Below are 12,083 nucleotides of genomic sequence, written 5' to 3'. Positions count from 1 at the left end.
AAAAAAATACAGAAAATTAGCCTGGCGTGGTGGAGGGTGCCTATAGTCCCAGTTACTCGGGAGGAGAATGGAGTGAACCCAGGAGGCGGAGCTTGCAGTTAGCCGAGATTGTGCCACTGCACTCCAGCCTGGGCGACCGAGCGAGACTCTGTCTCAAAAAAAAAAAAAAACCTCAGATAACAATGTGGGCACATTTGCAGTTCTTTTAGCATCATATTGTGACTTGGCATTTTATTGAAATCTTGTCCTGATTACATTTTTTTAAAAGGTAGCTAAATTTTTTTCTTTTTTTTTGTTTTGGTTTGATTTTTTAAATTACAGGAGTATATATTTAAGATATTATTAGGCTTTTATAAATTCAATAAGAAATTAAGCATTGCAAAACCATAATTTAATTATTTTGCTTTGCCTTATAATTAAAATCCCTTATGAGAAAAATGTCCATATCTGTTCATTAAAGAAAGCTGTCTGATTTCAAAAGGCCTAAGGAAATTAAAAATAGTATTAAACTAAACTTTTGAAGAAATTACACAGTTTTGCTTCTCCAAATTCCTGTTACAAAGAAAACACTTGGCATCCTGGAACATTTTGATGCTTTTGAGGCCCCATAAATTGCTCCAGTAAACTATTAATACATGGTGTTCCAAGTATTTTTTAAAAAATGCTTCTAGGTGAACGAGTTATTCTCATGAGTACTTAACAGAATATAATCTAAAATCTATATACCTAGGTACTTAATTCTTAATCATGTCAAGAACAATAAAAATTTACTATGGAATAAAAACCACCAGTATCTTGTCTGGCTTAATAGAAATCTTTTTTATTCATTCTTTTTTAAGATGTTACATTTTCGCCTAAGTAGAGAACATAAGCATAAGTAGAAATGAACTTATTTGTCCTCATAATGCCATTTATTGAGTGCCTACTATGTGCCTGTACTATAATAAGTGATCTGAGTACATTGCTTCACTTAGCTTCATAAAAACCCACTCCTTCATTTAGTCCTCATAACAAATGAAATTATTAAAATAAGTTGTTTTACAAATGAGGTACCTCTAGTTTGGAATTCGGATGATATTACAATGAATCCCCAGGATCATTTCTCCAAAACCAGTTATCACAATCATGATTCTATAGTGCCTGCTTTTTCTGAAATATAGATATAAAACCGAATTTCATCATCAAATATGCCAATTAATCAAATTTTCTGGTAGAATCCTATAGAAACACATGTGAAATGAATGCACTGATGTATTTTTATCACTGTGGTCTCAGTTGTGTATTGTGTCATGGCTACTCTTGGGACCTAATAACATAGGGGTTTTATGTTACAGGGGGAGAATATCTGTGCTTCTGATTCATATTAAGTTGGAGCTGATGTCACCTTGGAAGGCAGCAAAAGAACTCTCCCCCGAGATTCTATGTATTTCTTCTTCTGAGTAGTCTCAGAGTACAGTATACTTATCAAATTAAGGAAATTTGACATTGATATGATATTAATATCTAAAATACAGTCCATATTCAAATTTGGCAATTGTCATAATACTGTACTTCAGAGCAACTTGTTTTTCCCAATGAATAACCGCATATTTGGCAATATCTGGAGACAATTATTTTTGTTCACTACAGGAAGGGGTGCTACTGACATCTAGTGGGTAGACATCAGGTATAATGCTAAACATCCTACTATACACAGGGCAGCCCTCAACAACAAACAATTATCTGGTTCAATGCACTGCATTTAGTTGCCATGTCTATTTATTACAGTTTCTTTTATTCGGAAGAGTTTCTCAGCATTTCTTTATTTTTTATGACACTGATATTTTTTAAAGAGTGCAAGACTACTGCTTTTTTTTTTTTTTTTTTTAAGAGAATACCTCAATTTAGGTTTGTCTGATAGTTTCTCCATGATGTGATTCAGGTTATGAACTTTTTACAGAAATACTACTTGTATTAGTTTCTAAGGGCTACAAATTACCGAACACTTGACGGTTTCAACAACAGAAATTTATTTTCTCACATTCCTGAACACCAGAAAGTCAAAGTATTGGCAATCCACACCCTCTGAAGGCTCTTGGAGAGAATTATTTCCTGCCTCTTTTCCAGCTTCTAGTGGTGCCAAACATTCCTTGGTTTGTGGCACCATAACTTCCATCTCTGTCTCCACGTGGCTTCCTTTTCTTTCCTGGGTTTCTTCTCATTTGATAAGGGCATTTATTGGATTTAGGGCTCATCTGGTTAATCCAGGATGATCTTGTCTCAAGAACTTTAATTAAATCTGCAAAGACTCTGTTTCTAAATAAGGTTTCATTTACAGATATGGGGGGTTCTGGATTAAGATGGATCTTTTTGGGTCCACAATTGAATTTATTGCATTGCTGAAATGATGTGTGCTTCACAAAGGATAATATTAGAATGTTCCAGATGTAGATAGGACTAGAATTTTTTTATTAAAAATCATAAATTCATACTGATACTCAAATTTAAATTAAATAGTAGAGTTTTTCTCTTGCCTTCCCACATAGCATGTTTGTGTCTTTCTTCTTCCACAGTGAGAACCCTTGCTCCTAACATTACCAAACCATTTACTTACTTAACCAATCCTACAATACACATAAACTGGTTTCAGAATTGCTACCCCTATATCATTACCAGAAATAAATTTGCAAGTAAGCTTCAAGATTTCCACGTGATTCTTTCTGTCTTTGACTGAAATTATGTAGCCAAGTTCAAAAGTCACATGGATTAATTCATCCCCACCTCCATCCCCCTCGCTGTGTGGTTACTTTATCCTTTTGATATACTGCTCAGTTAAATTGTTTGTTTGTATTCAATTTTAAGGTTTCTTCCTTCATTCTTGTTGGTTTAATTTTATTTATTTACTGAATAGTAATACTTTGAGGGATTCCAAAAGTAAAAACTTTATTAATAGAAAGGATACTTAGGCCTTTTCCTGCCTGTCCATTCCACCTTTTTCCTCCCACTTCCTGTAGCTAACCAACTTCACTAGTTTCAGGTTTACTCTTCCTGTGTTTCCTTTTTAAAATATAAATGGGTATGTCTATACTTCATTTTGCTTTCTTTTTACATAGAAGTGGTTCTCAACTGGGAAGATTTTTTTCCCCTAGACATATTTGGCAATATCTGGAGACAATTATTTTTGTTCACTACAGGAAGGGGTGCTACTGACATCTAGTGGGTAGACATCGGGTATAATGCTAAACATCCTACTATACACAGGGTAGCCCTCAACAACAAACAATTATCTGGTTCAATAAGCCAAAGTGCCGTTGTTGAGAAACCCTGCTATAAGTCTACTTCTGCGTTTTGCTTTTCAACTTAACAATATGTAGTAGAAATCACTTTATATTAGTTTATAGAGGTCTTCCTCATCCTTTTTTTATAGCTGCATAGTGGATGTACTATAGTTTATTCCGCCAGTCTTCTTTGTATGGGTATTTATGTTCCATTTCAATATTTTGCTATTACAAATAAGTTGTAATGAATAACCGCATCATCTTTTTTTTTGTAGTTTTAGAAGTATATTTTCAGAGTAAATTCCCAGAAGTGGGTCAAAGGGCAAATGCTCTGTCAGTTTGCCAAATCCCCTCTGTAAAAGTTGTACCATTCTGCATTTTCACTGTAGTATGAGAACACTCCTTTACCCATAGGCCTGCCAGTGGAGTGAGTTATCAAGTTGTCGAATTTTTGCCAATCTGAAAAGCAAGAAACTCAATGTAGTTTTAATTTGTGTTTTTCTTACTATGAATTAAATTTTTTTGTTTTGTTTGTTCACATTGCTGGGTCAAAACCCAAATTGCATAATATGTAACCCAAATAATTATAGATGAATTACAGAAGCAATAGTTATCAAATACAGTGAAACAAAGTATATACAGTATTTCTCTGCTGAAAATGTTAAATGTGGCTGGGTTCTGTGGCTCACAACTGTAATCCCAGTGCTTTGGGAGGCCAAGTTAGGAGGAACCACTTGAGTCAGGTGTTTGAGACTAGCTTGGGGAAAAATATCAAGACCTTGTCTCTACAAAATATAAAATAAAATAGAATTTTTTAGAAAAAAGAAATGTCAGATGATTTCTTGGAGAAGCTTCTCTTGTGTCCATGTGTCAGTAAGTTTTTATGTAAACATAACGGTATAGTTTAGCAGTGCCTGAGGGAGAAGTACTCATCACCAGGTAACAAATATCATCCTGGAAATGTAGTGTTTAAAGTCTTCACTGATGTTTTCAGACTACCAAGATGTCACACTAAGTAAGTTATCATGACTTTCCACTAGGATTCTTGTGTGCTTGGTGTTTTACAGGCCATATATGTCTCTTGGAAGTCTTCGAGATCAAGTCATTTACCCTGATTCAGTGGATGATATGCATGATAAAGGTTATACAGACCAAGATCTGGAATGTATCCTACGCAATGTCCATCTCTATCACATAGTTCAAAGAGAAGGAGGTAAAGTCCATCATTCTTTTTTAATGCATTTAACTTCACTTTTAAAAAGTAACCTTGGGTATATATTTAGTGTGTGGTTTAATTTGAATGTATGCTATAATCAGAAATAAGCACGTAACTGTAAAGATGGAGTTTTATTGCTGTTCCGTTATTTGTATTTCTTTTTCTGCTTGTGTTATGTTTAATGCAACACATTAAGTTTTTATCAAGTCTCCATGTCAGTGCAGCTAACATTTAAAAAAAGCTTTTTTCTTCTATATTTGAATGTACAAAGTCCCTGAGGCCATTGTCAGTCTAGATGTATGTAAAGTCTGTGACAGAAATATTTGCTTTACAAGCTCTCAGCTTAAATTAAATTCAATAATATGAGAAGTAGATACCACAGAACTTAATTTGTTTTGGTTTCAGACCCACAATCTTACCAGTATCTTTTTTTTGCTCTCAAGCAGCACACAGATAATTAAAGTCAGAAACTTCTGTATTGTGTTTTTTCAGCATAAAACATTTTTGAAAGAGTATAAATAACATTTGTACATATAAGCTTAAAATAGAATTATTTTCTAATAATACTCTCTGTGTTTAGTGATACTTTCAAATAATTTAATAATAATAATCTCACTTTAGCTAGAGCAGTCAGGCAAGAGAAAGAAATAAAGGGCATTCATATAGGAAGAGAGGAAATCAAACTATCCCTGCTTGCAGACACATGATTCTATATCTAAAAAACCCCATAGTCTCAGCTGAAAATCTCCTTCAGCTGATAAACAACTTCAGCAAAGTTGCAATATACAAAATCAACATACAAAGATCACTAAATTTCTATACACCAACAACAGCCAAGCCAAGAGCCAAATCAGGAAGACAGTCTCCTTCACAATTGCCACAAAAAGAATGAAATACCTAGGAATACAGCTAACCAGGAAGGTGAAAGATCTCTACAATGAGAATTACAAGACACTGCTCAAAGAAATCAGAGAAGACACAAATGGAAAAGCATCCCATGTTCATGGATAGGAAGAATCAATATCATTAAAATGGCTATGCTGCCCAAAGCAATTTACATATTTAATGCTAGTCCTATCAAACTACCAATGACATTCTTCACAGAACCAGAAAAAAGCTATTTTAAAATTTATATGGAACCAAGAAAGAACCTGAATAGCCAAGGTAATCCTAAGCAAAAGGAACAAAGCTGGAGGCATCATGCTGCCCCACTTCAAACTACACTACAGGTCTGCAGTAACCAAAAGAGCATAGTACTGACACAAAAACAGGCACAGAGACCAATGAAACAAAATGGAAAGTGCAGAAATAAGGCCGTACATCTACAACCATCGAATCTTCAACAAAGCTGAAAAAACAAGCAATGGGGGAAAAGACTCCCTAATCAATAAATGTTGCTGGGATAACTGGCTAGCCATATGCAGAAGACTGAAGCTGGACCCCTTCTTTATACCATATACAAAAATCAACACAAGATAGATTAGAGACTTAAATGTAAAACCCCAAACCATAAAAACCCTGGAAGACAACCTAGGCAATACTATCCTGGACATGGAAACAGACAAAGACTTCATTACAAAGATACCAAAAGCAACCACAATGAAAGCAAAAATTGACAAGTGAGATCTAATTAAACTTAAGAGCTTCTACACAGCAAAAGAAACTATCAACAGAGTAAAAAGGCAACCTACACAATGGGAGAAAATATTTGCAAACTATGCATCTGAAAAAGGTCTAATATCCAGCATCTATAAGGAGCTTAAACAAATTTACAAGAGAAAAACAACACCATTACAAAGTGGGAAAAGGACATGAACAGACACTTTTCAAAAGAAGACATATATGCAGCCAACAAGCATATGAAGAAAGCTCAATATCACTGATCATTAGAGAATGCACATCAAAACCACAATGAAATACCATCTCACACCAGTCAAAATGACTATTATTAAAACATCAAAAAATAGCAGATGTCAACAAGGTTGTAGGATAAAGGGAACCCTTATACACTGTTGGTGGGAGTGTAAATTAGTTCAACCACAGTGCAGCAATTCCTCAAAGAGCTAAAAACAGAACTACCATTTCACCCAATAATCTCATTACTGGGTTTATACACAGAGGAATATAAATCATCTACCACAAAGACACATGCACACAAATGTTCATCACAGCACCATTTACAATAGCAAAAACATGGAATCAACGTAAATGCCCATCAACGATAGATTAAATAAAGAAAGTGTGGTACAGGTACACCATGGAATATTATGCAGCTATGAAAAAAGAATGAGCTTATGTATTTTGTGGAAACATGAATGGAGCTGGAGGCAATCATCCTTAGCAAACTAATGCAGAAACAGAAAACCATATACTGCATGTTCTCACTTACAAGTAGAAGCTAAGTGATAAGATCTTATAAGCACAAAGAAGGAAACAAGGGAGACTCAGGTCTACTTGAAGGTTGGAAGGTGGGAGGAGGGAGAGGAGCAGGAAAGAAAAGCATTGGGTACTGGGTTTAATACCTGGATGATGAAATAATATGTACAACAAACCCCTGTGAAATGTGTTTACCTATGTAAGAAACCTTCACATGTGCCCCCAAGCCTAAAAGTTAAAAAATAAAATAAAACAAAAATAATATTCACACTTTCAAATAATTTAATAATTCATATAATTTGATAGTCTAGAAAAATGACTGAAATAACAAATGAGACACCAAGATTAATTTTAAATGGATTTTATGTTCTGTTTCACAGCCCACTTACATTATTAGAAGTAGAGTAGTAGTACAGTGATTGAGAATATGGACTTTTAACTCAGAGTTCTGGAATTAAATCTTGATTAGCCCTGTTCTCTGTATCTTCAACTGTAAAATGAGGATAAATATCTACCTTACACGTTTTTTGTGAAGATCAAATAAGACTGTAAGTAAAACATTAGCAAAATGGCATACGAGTACACAAGAATTAGTAGCTGGCCCCGTCTGGCAGCTCACATCTGTCATCCCAGAACTTTGGGAGACCGAGAAGGGTAAATAGCTTAATAGCTTGAACCTAGGAGATTGAAACCAGCCCGGACAACATGGTGAAACCACTTCTTTATAAAAAACACAAAAATTAGCTGGGAACGGTGGCACACCCCTGTTGTCTCAGCTATTTGGGACGCTGAGGTGGGAGAATAATCTGAGCCCGCAAAGTCAAGGTTGCAGTGAGCTGTGATTGCGTCACTGCACTCCAGCCCAGGCAACAAGAGTGAGACCCTGTCTAAAAAAAAAAAAAAAAAAAAAGAATTAGTAGCTAATGGTAATATTAGTAGTTGTGTAATATTGATACTATATTTTGTCTTTGTGTGATAATGCTTGAAGTTTTATATAACAATATCACATACATTATTTCATTTGATCCTTACAATAAACAAATAAGGCAGGCAAGAAAAATACTTTTAATTTTTGGTATTTGTCATTCCTACTATATATGGAAAGCAGATTGGTTTTTTGTTTCATGTGATCAGCTCCTTGGAGTTTCAGAAGGCTGTGGTAGAATAAATGCTACATGTTTATCTTGGGCAAGTTATTTTGAGGAAGTTTGAAATCTGATGATCCAAACAGAAATTTAGAATAAACATGAAATAGTCTATTCTTTTAGAAGTCATCAAGAAGGTCTAGAACTCTTTCCAAGAATTTTCCAAACTTAAAAATGTAATAATAATTGTTATGGGTTATTGAGTGCTTGCTCTGTGAAATTTACAGATATCATCTTATTTAATACCCATAATCGTCCAGTGGTGTAGGTTTTACTATCTTCATCTTAAAGATTAATTTCAGAAATTTAGTAACTTAGAGTCCCATGGCAAGTTGTGGGACAGGGATTCAAGCACAGATCTGACTTGAAAGTCAGTGTTCTATGCTAGAGTATGTGACTGTACTATGGTAACTCCTAGCTTTTTAAACAATAATAAAAACTATTATATACTTGAACATAAAAAAAAAAACTTCAAGGAAACCTGTTTTACTTGCTTAATTCTTAAACCTGAGATATTTAAGCAAGGCAAGAAAGCACTTACATTTGCAAATACATTAGTTAATTTGAAAGATGCCTACTGAAGTCCTGTTTAGACTAGCTAATCATTTGGTTGGTATAATAAAAATGGAATTAAAAACTACATTCCATTCCATCAACTAGGTTACAAAACAGGAAAGCATAAAAGGGTTAACAAAGGGACATGAACTAAAGAAGCATATGCATCTCCAGGAAGCAGGAAAATCATTCTCTTCTTTGCTGACTTTGTCTCACTAAATCAGGGTCAGAGGCAATATTATGACTCAGAGTTTTGATTTATGTGTTCCGTGATCATGCAATATTGCCTGCCTACAGAAACCTTTGGGTTTAGTAGAACAAATAACATGATTTATTAAAATATATAAAAGTTAAAGAGTCCTTTGACTCAAATACTTTTCTCTTGTGCCATGCTTTCAGGGAGCAGGGGGAAAAAAAGTTAAGCTCAGAATATTTCTCCACTACAGTGTAATCCAAGTCTATTTCTCAAATCATCACTTATATTTCATAAGTACTATGAAATTCAATCACAGGGAAAGTTTTATTTCAAAGTTTTGCCTAGAAGCAAGAACTCTAAATCAAATGGTATTTTAAGATTATTTTTCCTAACATAAAATTTTAAGGATTTGTCTATTTCCTATGTGTATTTTCTTATTTAAAAAATGACAATTTCTGGAAGCTTACCCAATAAAATGAACAGTGATTCCCTCTAGGGAGTGAGATTTCAGGTGTCACTGGGAAATAGGAAAAGTCTCCTTTTCACTCCAGGTAATTTTTATTGACAAATTTTCATCTATTGTATTACCTTTATTGTATGTCTTTGCTTATTTAATTTTTGGAGTAACACTTTCACATAATTCACAAATGAAAAGGCATTTTTGAATGTACTGTAAAGGATTCTTCTGATTCCTGTTTCCTTCCATCCAGTTATCACCTATCCCCATCAGGCAACCATTGTTTTTAGTTTCTTTTTTATGCTTTTATACATTTTTTTAATGCAATGTACTCTGTAGTGGTAATTTTAAAGGAAGAAGATGGTAAGAAACATAAAGATGCATTTTATGCTTAACAATTAATATATATTATTTCATCAAAGTCTCTGAACTTTTGGATTTCAAAAACAAGTCCAAATTTTTCTTCTGACCAGCAAAAGAATCAAATAATCATTTTTGATAATTTGACTTTTCAGATACACAGTTCACATAAAGCAATGACGACTACACTTTCTACTTTCTTTCCTATTGACCAAGATTATTTCAAAAATTTAGTGGTAAAAATTTCAAAATTTTAATGGCAAAATCCAGCTGATCAAGTAAAAAGATGACAGAGAACATGGATTTTTTCCAAAGATGAGAGTTAACCCCTGAACACTTAGGCTTTAGAAATTTTGCTCTAAGTATCTGTTAGGTTTTGGCAGTCATTTTCTTCTTTGAAAATCAGACCCTCCAGTAGTGGAACTATGGTTTTATTTTTAAGTAATCTTAAGAAAATCTAATTATAAAATTAAGGTAGGCTTATTATAAAATTTTCAAATTTTAAAAAAATGGATAACTTAGGAAATGAATCTAATTCTGTTCCTGGAAATATATGTGTATGTATTTATTTACAGAAAGATGATGATATATATTGAATTCTGAAACTTGATTTTTAATATACAGATATTCTGGGCACATATTCATATTAATATGCAAGACCTACTCTCTTTGTAAGAAAAATAGAATCCTTGTGTTTTGAATAAATATCAAACAGGAAGTCAATAGTTAAGATGTTTTAGGAGATAGCATGCACAGAAAAACTATAAAAGCATCAGATAGACCTAAACATAAATCCCAGTTCTGACATCTGATATTATAAACCTAGACAAGTCAATTACTCCAGGAACTGTAGATTGCTCACTTATAAAATGCAAGAAATAAAATCTATCTTACAAAGCTGTGAAATATATGATGAGAAAACTCACATAAAGTGCTAGGCACAGGGGAGCCACCTAAATTAGTTCCTTTCTTAGCCTTTGTAGACTTTGTACTTGACGTGTGAAAATTTACTGGGTCTTTTCTCCCATCTCCCTCCGAGATAAGTGTAAGCCTATCAATCCACTGGAGACACTGAGAAACAAATACGGTTTTAAAGTGTCAGTGTTTAGAATTCTTGTAAGATCATTTGTCAGTATGAGAAGTTATTACCATCAAAAGAATATCAAACCTAAAACAAAATGCTTATACATGAGGCTCTGTAGTTTATCCAAGCATATATTCTATAAAATACCAAGTTCTTCATGTTGACAATTTGAATTTGTCAGGAATCACTTGTCTAGGGTAGAAACAGTAACTATTAAACAAATGATTTATACGAATGTATATTTCTTTATTTTTTTTAAGGATGGGATGCTGTTATGGACTGGAAAGATGTCCTGTCAGGAGGGGAAAAGCAAAGAATGGGCATGGCTCGTATGTTTTATCATAAGTAAGTATACTAAATTCAGGTAATTACTAGTCCATTGTTGTAACCAAACCAAACAACAATAACAAGTGTTTGAACAGGATTTATTGTCCTCATGTTTAGTTTAAAAATATCTTACTATAAAATTAGTGCATAGAGTTCACAGTTGGTTTTTTTTGTTTGTTTGTTTGTTTGTTTGTTTTGTTTTTGAGACAGAGTCTCATTCTGTCAGCCAGGCTGCAGTTCTGTGGCATGATCTTGGCTCACCGCAACCTCCGTCTCCCAGGCTCAAGCAACTCTCCTGCCTCAGCCTCCCGAGTAGCTGAAATTATAGGCATGTGTCACTATGCCCAGCTAATTTTTGTGTTTTTAGTAGAGGTGGGGTTTCACCGTGTTTGACCAGGCTGGTCTTGAACTCCTGACTTCAGGTAATCCGCCCACCTTGGCCTCCCAAAGTGCAGGCGTGAGCCACTGTGCCTGGCCAAATTATTTTTTCTTATAGTAGAATCTCCAAATATTTGTTTTTCTATTTCTTTCGTGTTAAGTAATGTTAGATGAAATAATGTGTACAAAGGACTAAATTAAATTTTTATGTATCCTAAGTTTGAAATAATGATTATTAATTTTAAAATATGAAGACTATACAATCACTATGATACTTGTGTAAATCCAGTAGGTAGACATTCAGTAAAACTTTCTGACTTAAATTATTAAATTCAAAGTAAACCAACTTTTTAACCGTTCAGCAGCCTATTAAACCAGTAATGCTCTCCCCCTTGAAATTCAAAGCTATAGCCAATGGAAAAAGGGACCATTCTGCATAGGTTTCAACGAACTGAGAAAAATTGAGAGGCAGGAAATAATTGCTTCCGATAAAACATTTTTAATTGTAACCAGCTTCATAGCCTTTTGAGTTTAAGGATATCAAGCACAAGACATGGGAAGGAAGTATTAAAGCTCTTCTGATTCTCCTGCTTCTTTCCATTCCCCCTCCCAACCCCCTTAGATCTCTGGCAATGAGAACCTGAGTTGTGCAGCCCAGAAGGTTGCCAGAAACTATGTTACTTACTTTTCATAATTAAGTCTTAGCAAAAAAGGACCAAATAGTTACATACA

At 34.1% G+C, this 12,083-nt stretch overlaps 1 protein-coding gene across 1 annotated transcript in view; it reads left to right on the top strand.

Annotated features, from left to right (window-relative positions):
* The window catches only part of ABCD2 (ATP-binding cassette, sub-family D (ALD), member 2), a 63,121-nt gene that overhangs the window by 31,862 nt on the left and 19,176 nt on the right, over positions 1 to 12,083 (top strand). Inside the window, exons 6-7 of the mRNA XM_011927552.1 lie at positions 4,325 to 4,470; positions 10,907 to 10,991. Coding sequence (XP_011782942.1) covers positions 4,325 to 4,470; positions 10,907 to 10,991 — 231 coding nt within the window. The remainder of the gene's footprint in view (positions 1 to 4,324; positions 4,471 to 10,906; positions 10,992 to 12,083) is intronic.

Source organism: Colobus angolensis, unplaced genomic scaffold (assembly GCF_000951035.1).
Source record: "Colobus angolensis palliatus isolate OR3802 unplaced genomic scaffold, Cang.pa_1.0 Scaffold726, whole genome shotgun sequence".
NCBI classification, from domain to species: domain Eukaryota; kingdom Metazoa; phylum Chordata; class Mammalia; order Primates; family Cercopithecidae; genus Colobus; species Colobus angolensis.
This window is presented reverse-complemented; position numbering and strand designations above follow the sequence as displayed.